At 35.1% G+C, this 16,564-nt stretch overlaps 1 protein-coding gene and 1 long non-coding RNA gene across 3 annotated transcripts in view; one reads left to right on the top strand and one right to left on the bottom strand.

The window, feature by feature from the left end:
• LOC117796683 overlaps nucleotides 1–5,938 on the bottom strand; it is a 203,966-nt gene extending 198,028 nt beyond the window's left edge. For both annotated transcript variants that reach the window (XR_004621289.1, XR_004621288.1), the window contains exon 1: nucleotides 5,704–5,938. This is a non-coding gene — a long non-coding RNA (uncharacterized LOC117796683). The remainder of the gene's footprint in view (nucleotides 1–5,703) is intronic.
• Nucleotides 5,470–14,564, top strand: SVIP (small VCP interacting protein). The gene is made up of 4 exons (XM_002914061.4): nucleotides 5,470–5,640; nucleotides 7,767–7,817; nucleotides 8,274–8,387; nucleotides 12,123–14,564. The coding sequence occupies exons 1-4, from the start codon at nucleotides 5,587–5,589 to the stop codon at nucleotides 12,135–12,137; spliced, it is 234 nt and encodes a 77-aa protein (XP_002914107.1). The 5' UTR covers nucleotides 5,470–5,586; the 3' UTR covers nucleotides 12,138–14,564.
• Nucleotides 14,565–16,564: the final 2,000 nt, after the last annotated feature.

Below are 16,564 nucleotides of genomic sequence, written 5' to 3'. Positions count from 1 at the left end.
CTAATAATACACTATGTTAACTAACTTAAATAAAATCTGAAAAAAAAACATGGGAAAACAGACTTCCTTTGCTATATACTTACAATGACTTGTGTTTAAACAAAATGTTTAAAATCTTTACACAGTCCTGGGAAAGAGTTATAATATGACTAAAGGCTATGCTTTTCCCTGATATTACAAATAAGCTATCATGTAATTAAAATTTTCATATAAGGTAAAATTTGAATATTGAATTAAATTTTACTTTTACATATAAAATGATAATCACATCTGTCTTTGTAAAATGCTCTCAATTACATAAGTAATTTCTAATATATAAATGCAATTATCACAATTATTTTATAAATTATTGACTAGTGAATTAACAAAAATATTCAGTGACTGATTCGCAATTTCCAAAATAAAAGAGAGGAGAAACAAAATGAACCCCATTTATTGCCTGGAGGAGTATTCCAGATCTGGACAGATCTGTTTACTCTTTGTCTATTATCAATATCCAATATCTATTACCAAATCAAAAGCATGCCAAGAAAAAGAAAATTGTAACACATCATCAAAAGGAAATCAAGTCAATATGAAGAGATACAAAATGAAAAGAGATGAAAGACTTGGAAGAATTAAACATCTATTATCAGTATGTTGGCTATGCTCAGCAATTTAAAGAAAAATGTAAATGCAACAGGGACAGAAATGAAAGATATTAAAAAGAACCAAATGCAACTTTTAGAACTGAAAAATACCTGAAATTCACTGAAATTTAAGATACAGCAGATATAGCAATAGAAATAGTTCAAACTGAGGCAGAGAAAAAAAACTAGGAAAATGATTAGCTCCTTGTTGAATTGTGAGATAATATCAAATGTTCTAACATATGAATAATTAGGAATGTCTGAATGCAGGAGGATGGGAGTTAAAAAAATTCCCAGAATGCTTCAAAGTTTGATGAAAATGAATCCCACAAATCCAGAAATTTTAATGAACACCAAACAGGATAAAGACCAACCCTTACCAACTTACCTGGTAATCAAACTACTGAAAAACATCAAAAAGAGAAAGGAAACATCATGGGGAATTGGGGTACATCCGCATTAGAAACCAAGTAAACCAGAATGACATCTTTAAAGGAAGAAAAAGTCAACTTAAGTTTTATATGGAGCAAAAATATCCTTCAAAACCAAAGCAGAAATGCAGAATATTTTCTCCAGAAAAGAAGAGCCAAAAAAATTTATCACTAGCAGACTTGCAGGAGAAAGTTCTTTAGGTGGAAGAAAAATTATACGAGATAAATTTTTGGATCTTCATGAAACAATGAAGCGCTCTGGAAATGATACATATATGTGTAAATATAAGAGAACTGTATTCTAATTTTTAATTTAAAAAATAATTGACTGTTTTAAGCAAAACTAACATTTCGGTATTAACATGCAGGGATAAAATATATGACAACAATAACAAGTGGTAGGAGAGGGTTGATGGAAGTACAATTCATTGAAAGCTTATATTTTACACAAGAAATATAGTGTTTGAAGGGAGACTCAGATGTTACAGATGCATATTGTAAATACTAGAGAAACTAACACACACAAAGAGATATAGCTATTTGTGGAGATAAAAATGGAATGCTGAAAATCCATCCAAAGAAGATAGACAAAGAAGAAAAAAAGAACAGATTTGAAAATAAAGCAAACGGCAAGATGATCAATCCCAAACCGATTAATAGCTACATTAGATGCAAATGGTCTAAACACTCCAACTAAAAGGAAGTAGCAAGAACTGTGAAGGATTTTAGATTTTATTTTTACAAGATAACAGGTTAGACTACCATAGTTTCATAGAGGCTGGCAGAAAACAAAGGACTTTGTTACTCAAGTGCATGCTTACATTGGTTTCCCTTGACTCCCAAGTCCCATGGGGGATAGGTATGCCCTGGTGGATGCTGTGCACACAGTGGGTTTGTATCACAGCTAAGGAAGCCCCAACCCTAGCAATCCTACCCAACATTTGCTCTGGAGTAGATTTATATCTTACAAGTTTGCTTATATCTTCCAAGTTTGCTTACTATACAAACATCCTTGAAAGAGAGTCTAGAACAAAAAACATTAAAACCTTTGCTTAGAAAACAGAAACGTGAAAGACCCATAGAGAATTTTCCCCCAACAGGCAGAGACTGTCAAACTGGATTTTTAAAATGCAAAAACAACTACAAACTATTAGAAACACACTTTGTATATAAATATTAATAGTTTCAAAAATTAAATATATACAATGAAAACAAAAATCTTAAGAAAACTAATAACATAAACTGGTTGTCAGAACAAGTCATATTATTGGCGCTGGATGAACATTTTATAATGACAAAAGTTTCACACAATAAGAATAAGCGTATGCACTCAATAACAGCATCAAAATATGTTAAGCAAAAACTGGAAGAATTCAAAGAATAGACAAACCCACAATTATATCTGAAATATAAATACTCCTCTCTCAGAAATGGATGAGAAAATCAGTAGATAAAAGACTTAAATGACATTACCAGCCAATTATCTTACTGATATTTAAAGAATACCCCAACATAAACAGAACACATATTCTTTAAAGTACACCATGGAACAATAAAATAGTCCATCTGCTGGGCCATAAAGTAACTCTAAGGGGATTTCATAGGATTGAAGTGATAATATGTACTTTGGCCAAGAAGAAACCAAGCCAAAATAAACAAACAAACAAAACCAAACAAACCCCAAGCCCCAAAAAAACCCTTTTAGAACTCATTAAATAATATAAACATTCCATAAAGTGGACAAAAGACTTCCTATTTTTTTTTCAAAGATTTTATTTTTATTTATTTGACAGAGAGAGAGAGCCAGCGAGAGAGGGAACACAAGCAGGGGGAGTGGGAGAGGAAGAAACAGGCTCCAGTGGAGCAGGGAGCCTGATGCAGAACTCGATCCCAGAACCCTGGGATCACGCCCTGGGCTGAAGGCAGACGCTTAACTTAGCCACCCAGGCGCCCCAAAAGATTTCCTATTTCTAAAAAGATATACAAATAGCCAAGATGTACATGAAAATGTGGGAAATGCAAATTAATACCACTACACACCCTTTTGAATTGGTAAAACTTAAAATGCTGACCATACCAACTTTGGCTAGGCCTAAGAAACAACTGGTACTTTCTTAACTTATATGTTTGCTATGGAAATAATATAAGCACCGTAACTTACAAAAAAAATTCCTGACAGTTTTCCATACATGTGAAATATGACCCAGTTATTCTACCCAGGTGTTCACTGAACAGAAACATATTCACACAAAGAATTGTACACAAATATGTATAGAGATTTGCTTATAACACCCTCAAAGTGCTAACAGCCCATTAAGTTCATGGATAGGAAAAACTGATTTTTAAAATGTTGTATATCGGGGTGCCTGGGTGGCTCAGTTGGTTAAGCATTGGCTCTTGGTTTCGGCTTCGGTCATGATTTTAGGGTTGTGAGATCCAGCCCTGCACTGGGCTCCACGCTCAGTGTGGAGTCGGCTTGGGATTCTCTCTCTTCCTCTCCCTCTGCCCCTCCCCCTGTTCGCATTCTCTCTCTCTCAAGTAAATTTCAAAAAAAAAAATCTTTTAAAAAAACTAAAAATAAAATGTGGTATATTTACTTATCTGATGAGCACTGAGTATTATATAGAATTGTTGAATCACTATATTGTACACTATAGAAACTAATATAACACTGTATGTTAACTACACTGGATTTAAAATAAAATAGGGTATATCTACAACAATGGAATATTATTGAAGGAAGTGCCACAAAATAACACTGATGAACTTTAAAAACTTTATCTTAATGTAAAGATAAAGCACATATGATATTCCATTTATCTGGAACTCTAGAAAGTATCATCAACATATAGAGATAGAAAGCAATCAGTGCACCATGGACACAAATAAATGGGAAAATATCCCATGGTCATAGATCAGAATTAATATTGTTAAAATGTCCACACTACCAAAAGCAATCTACAGATACAATGCAATCCCTATCGAAATGCCAATGTCGTTTTTCACAGAAATAGAAAAACATCCTAAAATTTGTATGGAACCACAAAGACCCTGAATTGCCAAAGCAATTTTAAGAACAAGGCTAGAATCATCATATTTCCTGATTTCAAACTATATTACAAAGCTATTGTAATCAAAGCAGTAGAGTTTGGCATAGAAACAGACATAAAGATCAGTGGAGCAGAACAGAAAGCCCAGAAATAAATCCACATACATATGATCAGTTAATTTTTGACAAAGGATCCCAAAACACACAAAGGGAAAAAGGTAGTCTCTTCAATAAATGGCGTTTGGAAAACTGCACAGCCACATGCAAGAGAACAAAAATGGACTTCTTAACACCATACACAAAAATCAAGTCAAATGGATTACAAACTTGAACATAAGATCTGAAACCATAAAGCTCCTAGAAGAAAACATAAGCACTAAGCTCCTAGACATTGGTCTTAGTGATATTTTGGATTTGACACTCACAGCAAAGGCAACAAAAGCAAAAATAAACAAGTGGGACTATACCAAACTCAAAACCTCTCAAACTAAAAAACAGCAAAGAAAACTACAAAATGAAAAGGCAACGTATGTAATGGGAGAAAATATCTGCAAATCATATATCCGATAATGGGTTAATATCTAAAATATACAAGTAAATTCTACAACTCGAGCAAAAAAACAAATGACCCAATTTTAAAAAATGGGCAAAGAACCTAAATGGACATTTTTCCAACAACGTACTAATGGCCAACAGGTCCATGAAATGGTGCTCAACATCATTAACTATCAGGGAAATACAAATCAAAACCACAATGACGTATCAAGTCACACCTGCTATGATATCTATTTCCAAAAAGACGAGATAACTGCTGGCAAGGATGTGGAGAAAAGAGAACCCTGTTGCTGGGATTGTCAACTGGTACAGCCACCATGGAAAATATTATGGAAATTCCTTAAAAATTAAAATTAAAACTACCATATATATGATCCAGGAATCCCATTTTTGGGTATATGGGCAAAAGGTAACCAGAGCATTATCAGGAAGAGGTAGCTGTAATCTCATGTTCGTTGCAATATTACAGTAGCAACGTATGGAAGTAACTCAATCTGTCCATTGACAAACGAATAAAGAAAACGTATTTATTTCTCTCTCCCCTTCTCTCACTCTGCCAAAATGCAGCAGACTTTTCCGCACGAGGCGGCCTTGTCTGCCCGGCGGGCACTGGCCACGCGGTGCTGGGCTGGGCTGGGTTGGGCTGGGCGCGGCGAGGGTCGCCTCTTTAGGGCGGTAGGAAGAGGCAGGACAGGGCGGAGTGACGAGTGGGGGGGCGGGGCGGAGCCGCTGAAGAGGGGTGGAGCGGGGCGGAGCCGGGGACGGGGTGGGGCGTTGCCGCAGAGAGGCGGGGCGGAGCCGAGGCGCCGGTCCCGGGTGGGGGCGGGGCGAGCGCAGCGAACCTGGGAAGCCTATCTGATCGCGCAGTTCGCACTGCCGGGTCTGGGGCGGGCCCAGAAAGGGACCCCCAGCCTTTCTCCCGATGGGGCTGTGTTTTCCCTGTCCTGGGGAGACCGCGCCTCCCTCGCCGGACCTGGTGAGTAAGGCCGCGTCCCCATGTCCCCCGGTTCCCATGTCGGCCGACCCGCGCCGCGCGCACCTGTTCTCCGGTGGGGCGCGCCTGGAGGCCCCGAGCTGTGGGCACCCTGGCGGGCCGTTGGAAGCGGGGGCGCGGGCTGGAGAGCTCGCCGGTGGGTGTATGGTGGCGAAGACGTGTGGACGCGCTTCGAGGGACCTTGGGTCAGGCGGCAGGACCTGAGCCGCCGCCGCCTCCGTGTCTGTCTCTCCACTTCCGTTACAAAAAATTGTCCCAAGGCGCCTGCAAGGTGTTTACCTTTCGCAGACTTGGGCGAAATTGGGAGTTCGTAGGACGCAGGCGTACGCGGACGGTGCGGTGTATGGGCCATTCTTGGCGATGCGGTGGATGGAGTCAGGGTGCGAAAAGAATTCCTCTCTTCGTCAACTGAAGTGTTTAATCTTCTAGATGTGCGTTTTCCTGTGTCTGTACCAACTGTTTCAAGAAGGTGCTCAATAAAGTCCCTTACACTCCTGTGCTTTATTGGATATTGTAGTAATCAATGATTTCCCATTACTATGTAGCTCTCTCTTTTATTTTTTCTTTTAAAACGATACGGATTTTACATAGTAAAGAGCATGCAATTTGTAACCCACGTTTAGCAAATAAAAATACAGGGTGCCCAGTATTTTTTAATTATTTAGTTAGAATTTTTAGATAAATTTTAGATAAAAAAGAATATGGTTTAAAAATAGATGTGCCTCATGCGATATTTAGGACATACCTATACTAGAAGTTATTCATTGTCTAGCTGAAATTCCTACTTAACTAGGTGGTTTGTGGTATAATTCATTTATACTTTTTGTAGCTTTCTATTTACAAAGTATCTTTACATTAATAGTCCTGACAGGTTGTTGATAACAGAAAAGCTAAATTCCTCTGTTCTCCTATCTAAAAATTTGTTGTAGGAACTGAGTTGTTTAGGGAAGTACATTCACTCTTAAGCCGTTTGATTATGGGTACTAAAAATGACCTGGAAGTCGATATGGGGAAGTTTACCTTGTCTTTCTTGCTAGGGTTGCTTTTAAATGTTAATTTTGTTTATATGGCTGTTGATAAAAGACCAATATGGCAGCATTCGTTAAGCCCTCCCCCTCCCTAATCCCCACAGATAAACACATGACTCACTACTTGAATGTCACTTTATCTTTGGAGTTTAATGGGGACCACCCTGACTAAAATAGATCCCCCACTCTACTACCCAATCATCCTTCCATTTCTTATCCACCGTACTCTTCTTTATATTTTCTCAAAGCACTTACTACTATTTAACAGATATGTATTTACTTGATTATATTTACCTGTGTCTCCTCATTGGCACATAAGTTCCATGTGTGTGGAAACATTTGTCTGTGTGTTTTCACTGCTGCATCCTCAGCGCCTAGAAAAGTTCCTGAGGCATGACAGTTGCTCAGTAACTCTTTGTCCAGTGAATGAATAAATGTATGTTGTGGTATGAAAAACAAAGGAACTATTATCACAGCTGCCAAGAGAGTTCTATTTACTGTTTCATATATTTGAAGAACTTATAATTTATAATTAATATTAGCAATACATGATATAAAAAGTAATATCCACTGTTTCCCAACATGGAGCAGTACCTCTTACAAATTTCCTTCAGGGCTTCATGTCCTACACAATGAGAGTAGCCCATTTCCTTCATGAACATTTTCTGAAAATACCAGCCTACTTCAAACCACGTATTTCCTTCCTTGTGTTATTAAATGTCATTTGTTTTATTATTGCCCTGACTAGCTTGTAAGCCCCTTTCAAAAAAAAAAAAAGCAAATGAATTATTTTATAGGCCAACCTGAAATATATATATATATGCATATATAATATGTACTACATATTTAGACACATACATATGTGTCTTATCATGTGCTTATTTGAGGATATATCGATTGGAAGAATGAAATTCAGGAAGTTGAGTGTTTCGTAAACATTGTAAATAGTGGCAGTCTTAGTGGGACATTTTGAACAAGTACTAAATATTTTTGTAAATTGGTTATATTATCTCTAAGATATAAATTATCCATAATGTTTCATTTTATTTTAAAACATTTTTTTTAACATATTTTCTTTAGGAAGAGAAAAGAGCAAAGCTCGCAGAGGCTGCAGAGAGAAGACAGAAGGAGGTAAGAGTAGAAATAAAATTCTGCCCGCATAGATAATTGTGTACCTTATTTATTACTAGAATCTGTAATGAAAATGGTGTCTGGTAACCTGCAAATTTACATGTAATAATTTTTCAAAATGATTTCTGTATTTCTATAGGTTACATTAATGTATATATATCATTTAATGCATGAAAATTACAGATGTCTTCTGTGCAGCCCCTTTAATAACCTTCCTTGGGATAATATGATGATGCCTTATAAAACAGTGACATGTGAAATTTAGGGGAAAAATACCCAATGAAAAAAAATCATAATATGTTATATATAAAGCTGTTGTAGAAATAGTCTAGTTCTTTATAACCAAAGATAAAATTCCTCACCTCCAAAGAAAATCCTAAAAAGCAACAAACACCTTTTGGATACTGAATACTGATTTTTGTTATTTTTCTGTACTACTTAATACGTTTTCTAAAGGCTGCATCTCGGGGCATTCTGGATGTTCGATCTGTGGAAGAAAAGAGAAAGAAAAAGGAAAAAATAGAAAAACAAATGGCTGAATCTGGGCCTCCACCAGCAGGTGGACTTAGGGTAAGTATTAAAATTTACTTAAGGTTTATTTACCTGGAGTTTTTAAAAACTTCAGTAGCAGTCTATTTAATAATTTCTTCTTGCAATGAATTATCAGGAAATTTTGAATTTAAAAGCATGAATAATAGAGATTGGGAGAAGTGCCAATTTATTTGGACATTCCAACATTCATTGTAATAGAGTTACCTTCTTTTTCCCAAAAGGAAAATAGATTGTTTTTCCTGATTATCTTAACACTATGTCTTAGTACTTTATATAAGTCAAACTAATACATAGGAAACTTAATATGAAGAGTATAAAGAAGAACATAAAAATCACCCCAATTCAGTGTCATTTTGATGGACATCATTTCTAATATCCATTTATACGTTAATCTTATTAAATTGAATTACACTATGGATTCTTTTTTTTATATATATATATAACCTACATTTTTTTCAGTCAGTGATTTGCGTTTTTTGAGCTTTCTGTTGCCACTCATTATCATAGTTAAGTAAATTGGACAATAGGATGTATGGGAGGGTGGTGAGCGTGGTACATGTACCTCCCGCCTACCAGTGTTAAAATTGCAGTTCCTGACACTGGAAATATGATAGACGAGTTAAACAGGTCCCTGAACTTGGGGATCTTTACTGTCTGCAGGACTATAGAGGTTTTATTTTACTTGTTTAAGCTCAAGAAAATAATTGTTCAGATATTAAGATTTTATTCTTTGGTCCATTTTTAAAGAAAATAAATTTCTCAAGTATATTTGTGAAAAGACAATGTGCTCAATTTCGTTTGTTTATATTTAACTTTAAATGATTTATTAGCACTTATTTAGCTGATTTACTTTCTTCTCAATTCTGTTTGCTTTTTTAAAATTTTTAATTTTTTTAAGTCTAGTTAATACACAATGTTACCTTAGTTTCAGGTGTACCACATAGTGATGCAACTTCTCAATACATTTTGCTATGCTCACTTCAAGTGTGGCTACCCTGTCACCATACAACACTGTCACAATACCACTGACTTTTTTTTTTTGCTCTTAAAACTATATGTATAAATGCATACATGTATATATCCGCCTAACCTGTGGGCCAGGCAATTTAGGGGCTTCCTGATCAGAGGCGATCCTGGCTCAGGGATATCACATAGAAATAAGATTTATCTGTGTGTATTTCACCATTGTGTATTACTTCATCTGATTTTGTTTAATAAATGAAATTAAAAGAAAACACATTTTTTATCATTAACTTTTAACAATGTATAGAGTAATTGGCTTCAGTGTTAGATAAATAACTGTAACCATTGTGCTTATATTTTTTTATATACCTCCACAATAGAATAGAATAAATCTACTGTAAAGTAAAACGGTTGATACAAAGTTAAATATTTATCAGAAGTGTAGATGTTTAATTATTCCACTGAGATATAGGTCTATGCCAGCAGGTTTACTTCATAGAAGGTTCTCAAAAATAAAAAAAATTATGAAAATTAAATTGTAGGACTGGAAATGATGCTACGTTTCAGTGTTTCATAATAGAAGAAATGGAGGTACTGAGTGACAATTAAAATCACATATAATGTTATAAAAAAAAGATACTTTATATGTAGCCAGAATTAAGAAGATACTTATTTGACATATTCTAACCTAACAAGTGTCACAGCTTTTAAACTCTAGGAAAGAAAGCAGCTTTCTTAATTAAACCTGAAACATAGCCTGAAGCCTATAGATTAGAAATAAATTAGGCCATGTACTGCTTTCTGGTCCCTTCAGAAGTGCTCAGAATTAAAATCATCCCAATTTTAAATTTAGTACCCGTTTTTCTTTGTATACTGTGCTTACAAGAAAGCTCTCTGGTTCCGTTAATAAAAATCACCCTCAAGGCCATCAGGGTCGGACAGTGGCTCATTCTAATAAACCACAACTGTTGCACACTGTGTCATTTTCCTTGGAATATTCCTAATCACTTCTACCATTAATTCACTAGCTTTAAGGGACATGCTCCTTTCTCCATGACTCTGTATAGATCATCAAAAGCATACAGTGATGTTCAAAATCAATTTTTAGAGGCTCAGAGCTAATAGAAGGAGGGACGTAAGGCAGAGTGTGACTTTAATTTTCAAGCCCCTTGGCCTAGGATCAGGCCTGTTTCACAGGCTGGCCTGGAGTGTCCTATTATGTAGCTAGATTCTTCCTAACCAGACTCCATTGTATGAGGAAAACACGTCCTTTCCCTGTCTTCATGAACTCTACATACTCATCTTATATAATTGGCATTGGCAATGCTCACTATCTTCTAGAAAGTCAGTCTTATTTTTTTATCTTTTTAATTTCTATTTATTGATGTGCAAGTTACATTAGTTTCAAGTGTACGACATAGAGATCCACAAGTCTGTACTTTATACTGTGCTCACCACAAGTGTAGCTGCCACCTGTCACCATACAACCCTATTACAGTACCACTGACTATATTCTCCAAGCTCTACCTTTTCCCCCCATGACTTATTCATTCCATAATTGGAAGCCTGTATCTCCCAGTACCCTTCACCCATTTTGCCCATCTTCCCTCCCCCACCCCCGCCATACTGTCTTCCACAGTGTCAGGGCAGCCTTGTTTTAAGAGGTAAGTGTGATGCTGGCATCCGGGTGCACACTAATATCAGTACAGAATATGACAGTACAGGAGTAGTGGCAGACCTCTCGTGCAGTGGCTCTCAACCCTACCCCTGTGGTAGGATCTCAGGAGGAACTTTCTAAAAAGGTTGACCCTTGCGTCCCACCTCATACCAATCAGAACCTCTGAGATTGGAGTTTAGTCATCAGGACTTTTTTAAGCTTCACAATGTAGCCTAATACTAAACCAGATTGAGAATCACTACTCTAGTGTTTTTAACACTGGTCTTCAGAGATATGTTGTGGGAAATACAGTCCCATGCTAAAAAAAAAAATATTTTAAAATCCTGGATCCTACATTGTGTGATGAATCCTTTTCTTATAGATTAAAAAAGGCTTAGTGTTCAAGTCTCCAAGAAGTCCTAAAATAAGCAAAAGCATCTTTACTTGGATTAACCCTGAATTTTCAAAACTTACAGATTTTTTTTTAAAAAACTATGTACCACCCAATAAAATTCCTTTGATGTACATGAAAACCATTCCTCAAGAGACTGGTAAATACCTGGTACCATCCCAGTGGCTATTTTCAGAACTTACTACCGCAGATTAATAGAATTGATTGAACAGAGCAACAAAGTTTCTCAAGTCAAGCAAGAAGACGACTTTGCCAAACCATTACTTAATTTCTGCCATTTCTTGGCTCCCTGCCTCAAACAAGAATGCCTCTATTTTTATTTTATAGGTTTCATTGTTTTTATTTTGTGGTATTTTGTTTTATTTTTCCTAAACTGACTATTGGATATTTGGGGATTTAGTTACCCATGATCACTTTGGAATGTATATAAATGTTCAAGAACAATGTCCACTGTATTAGCAGTTCACTATATTAGCACTGAAATTAATATACTATTGCATGCCAACCTGCCCAGATATTTTGTTTTTCTTCTTTGTGTTTTTAAACAATCATATATCTTATTTCAGACCTTTGACCATAATGTAAAGTTATACTTATCACTGCTCCACATAGAAATCATTTTGCATTTGTATAACCCACATTCCTATTTTTGTACCCTAGGATATTTTTACATCACTTTATATAAAATTTACTTCTCTCCATATATTTTTATCTTTTCTAGTGGACGGTTTCATAAGCATCACATGAGTGGAACAGTCTACTGCCAGTAATTAATATCTGCAATCAAGTGGACGTCCTCAGCTTACTTTCTTCTCTTTGAATAAATGAAGATTCAGACTTTGCAATTTTAGTGCCATTAAATGCAGTCAGTGCTTTTTCAATATCGATATACTGAAAATGCTTTTGATTTTCAAACTTAGAAAATGCCAGACCTTTCATTAAATACTTACTTTCTTATATTTGCTCTTCTGCAGGCAGTAGGCAATTTGCCATTTTTTAGTAGTTAAAACATGGACCTAAATAGTGAATAAATATATATCGCATGTAAAAAGTCTGCATACATCTCAGACATTAAAGTTTGCCATTGTATTTTCTCTCTTTTATAAAATGACCTCGCAGTCTCTAGTTTTCTGCTTAGCCTTTTATCTCTTTATTTCATTATCTATGAAGGCTTTTGCTTAAACTTACGGACTTTGTGCCTTTAAAATGATCATCAGGGAAAATTTTGAAAAATCATTTGAAGGGCTTATGTGAAGGAACACTGTTAATTTTTATAACTTGCTAAGTAATGAAAATTTGTAGAAAATTATTACTTTCTCCTAATTTTCTATTTCTGTGGCTGATAAAATTAACATATGGTGTTTTACATTGCAATAAAGGTGTTTTTTTGCTTGCTGAATTTAAAATTATATATTAGTAGTGCCATCAGAGGGCAGTGATGTACTGTTACACAATGTCAGATTCAGCTCTAAAGATCTTTGTAGTAACTGAATGAGTTAAACTAAGAATCTGGATGGGCTATACTGAGGAGTAATCTATTTGTCCAAATTTCACAGATATTTTTATTCTTTTGTATTTATTAAAGAATGATCATAAGATTTGTACAGATGTGAAATTGCCAATGCAAATGTGAATGTTTGAAATAGAAACATGTAGGTACTGTATTATAAAAGGTCTACTTTAAACATAAAAATACTATGAGGTAATTCTATGGGATAGAGTCATAAAGTTTTCAGATTTGTGTTTATTAGTAAATGAGTTTATAGCATTTTTGTTTTTTGTTTTTCTTTCTAGTATATAATAAGCTAAAATAGAAGAATTACTGTATTTTTTAATTTGGTTGCTCTTTTGGATGACAGGGCCACAATCTGAGCCCTAAATTAGAATTCATAGATAGTAAGTGCCAATAAGGATTATAAATTAAATACACCAGCTCATTTCGATTTACAAAAAGAAAATTGAGCCATTATTGTGCTCATCCCCCCACAAGACTTACATTATGTAGCAGTATATTGTATATGTTAATTTTAAAGAGTTGGAACTGTAAGTCTCTTGACTCTTAATTGGAAAAATTACTTTTTTCTATTATGATATCAAATAGTTTATGAATATTCAGTCAAGACATATATTTAGACAGGCTCAATTTTCTTCATCCTTTAGAAGATTCGTGGTATTTTTGTTCACAAAGGATAGTGAAATCATTAAATTGCATTTTAGAAATAAAATTCTTGACTTTATGAACATAATTAATTTTTACAAGGCAGAAAGGAAGAAAGATCCTCAATAGCTGGACAGATATAGAACCAGAGCATATTATCCTTGAACTGTGCAAATCCATCCTTCTGCTTTCATATAGAAAGAACAATTTTATCTGTACTACATCTCAAGAATTATAACTTGGGTTGGTGTAAACAGAGGTTTATATCCAGGGGATAATGCCCTATTTCCAATAGAGTTTATATCCAGAAACCATGCTTATTTACTCTTGAACCATGAATGTATGTTGGTATATTGCCTTCTGGGAACAATGGGATATGCTGCTCCAGCCGGTCATGCATGGCCTGCCTCCGTGGGTATAATCTGCTTTCCCCAAATGACATCGGACGCATAGTCTAAATGCATGATACTAAAATGTGAAGAATAGTTTTAGGAAGGGGAAGGGAAGAGAGGAGATGAGATGCTTGATAGAAAACCAATAAGTGACTACTAAAAAAAAAAATTGTTCATATACATCCAAGCATCATCCTCATCAAGTTATGAATCAGTTCCTGATGGAAACCTTAGCTTGGAGCCAATTTCCCATAAATCAAATTTAAATAGGAAAATGTGGTATAATGCTTACTATGTCACCCAAACCTTCCAACAAATTACTAAAATATAACTGAAACAGTAAACTGCATATATGTTTGTTAAGATGTAAAATGCTAAAACTACTGCTTCTTAATTCTAATCATCAAACTAATATGACTGGTAAGAAAAAGTTGTATATTATCACACAGCCCCTTTGTTGACATGCTGCATGTTTTTTTTAAACATCTATATGTGCTACTATGGTTCCACTGATTGTATTTGGAATGTAATTAATAGTTTTGACACACATGGTTTGTTATAAATTCTGTATTGCTGTATGCAGACACAAATATACATTTTTCCTATATAAAAATTGACTTTGGCCATCTCTTTAACAAAATTTTATCTTCACTACATATTAAATAGTTAGAACTTGGGTGAATGAATGGTCAGGGAAACCATGACACTTTCAACTCTTTGGGATGAACGAGAACAACAGAGCTAAAGGCTGTTTGGTATGTTCATACAATCCCTGAATTTGTAGCTAGACATGCTTCTTTTTCTATACTCTAAAGGAGAAATGATATTATTAGTGTCCTGTTTTTATAGAGAAATAGCAAAATAATAAAAGGTTCTAGCTATCATCCTTGGTACCCCAGGAGAATTCACATCAGCTTTGAATTTTCCTTTTCTCCTGCAATGGTTCAACTTGTTTATCTTCACTAAGAATTATACTACGCCCTTAGAAGAAAAAGTAACTTGTCAGTTTTAGTTTCGAATAATATCTGCATAATAGGTCAGTAAGAAAGAGGTAGGTAGATAGGCATACCTATCATCTGTGTTGACATTTAAGGTGTACAGTGTTTTTTAACATTTTCTAACAAGCATCTCAAATTCCCGTGACTACCACATGTGTTTAAGTTCATTCAAATGTGGCTCCATAGCCATTTTCTTTGATTTTCTCCAAAGCCGCTAAGAAGGCATTTGTATATTTCATAGACTTCAAACAAGTTTTGGGCTGATTCAGAGAAGTTTGTTTCAACAACTCAGTTCAAATTTCTCATATGACATAACTTTTTTATTATCCTGTTCTCCTTGTTCTAGATAGGTTTCATCTTGCAAATATTGCCCCTAAATATGATTATTATGGTTTGAGAACTGTATATGCTTACATGACTTGACCCGGATGTGGTCCTTTATTATATCCCGGATCACACTGCCTATTTTCATAGCACCATACTTGACTTGACTTTCAAATTAATGTTCTCTAGTCACAGACAGGTTTGAGCCAACTTTTGCCAATACTTCAAACATACCTCAAATGGAAGTAATTAGTTTTGTACACGGACTGACTCTTTCTAGGCTATTTTTCTGAAATCTGTTTTGTCACACAGGTCAGAAGTCAAGGAAGTCAAGTCATTCTAACTCCATACTCCACCTAATTCCCAAAGTGCTCTTTTCTCATTCTACATTTCTCAGATAGCTAGGTTATAAGTAACAGACATACCTAAAGTAGGTTCAAAAATACCAAGCATCTCATGTAGACAATTCTTAAGTATCTACACACAAATTTGTAGAACTCATGAGTTTAGCAAGGTTCCACAATACTAAATCAGTATATGAAAATGTCATTTCTATTTCTATATGCAGGTAATAAATAATCTGAAAATTAAGAAATAATTTCAATCATAGTATCATCACATAGAATAAAATACTTAAGAAAAAAGAAATAAAAGATCTGAACTAAAACCTACAAAACACATTTGAGAAGTTAAAAAAAATTTTTAAATGGTCGGGCCCATTGCATGTTTATGGCAAAAGTTATTTTGCAAATGTGATTCAGTGAATGACCTTAAAATGGGGCGATTATATTGTATTATTTAGGTGGACCCAATCTAAACCCATGGATCCTTAAAAGCAGAACATCTTTCCAACCTGTGGTTCCAAAGAGATGTATAAAGAAGTATCACTGAGATACTGTATTGCTAGCTTTGAAGGTAGAGGAAGGACATGAGCCAAGGAAATCAGGCAGCCCCTAGGAAGTGGAAAAAGCAAAGAAACGGATTCTCTCCTCGGCTTCTCAGAGGGGAGCATAGCCCTGCTGACATCTTGATTTCAGCCCAGTGAAATCATCTCAGATTTCTGACCTATGAATCTATAACAATAAATTTGTCTCGTTTAAGCCACTCAAATTTCTGGTAATTTGGTACATTAGCATAGAAAACAAAATAGATGAAGGGATTAATATTATACATTTTTAAACTAAATTAATGAAATTAATTTTAATTACTAAAGACATAGATAAGTTTATGGAAAAAATTTAAGCACAGGAGAAAGTTTTGATGAAAACATTGTGGATACAGAGAAATTCAA

The sequence above is a fragment of the Ailuropoda melanoleuca genome, chromosome 16, assembly GCF_002007445.2.
Source record: "Ailuropoda melanoleuca isolate Jingjing chromosome 16, ASM200744v2, whole genome shotgun sequence".
Lineage (NCBI taxonomy): Eukaryota > Metazoa > Chordata > Mammalia > Carnivora > Ursidae > Ailuropoda > Ailuropoda melanoleuca.
Note: the sequence above shows the minus strand (reverse complement) of the source record. Positions and strands in the feature narration are given on the sequence as shown.

Excerpts from the sequence above, each read along its gene's own strand:
- SVIP (XM_002914061.4), top strand. The coding sequence starts at position 5,587 with ATGGGGCTGTGTTTTCCCTGTCCTGGGGAGACCGCGCCTCCCTCGCCG. Across the intron at positions 5,641-7,766 it reads CGCCTCCCTCGCCGGACCTG|GAAGAGAAAAGAGCAAAGCT; the intron begins GTGAGTAAGGCC and ends TATTTTCTTTAG. Across the intron at positions 7,818-8,273 it reads CAGAGAGAAGACAGAAGGAG|GCTGCATCTCGGGGCATTCT; the intron begins GTAAGAGTAGAA and ends CGTTTTCTAAAG.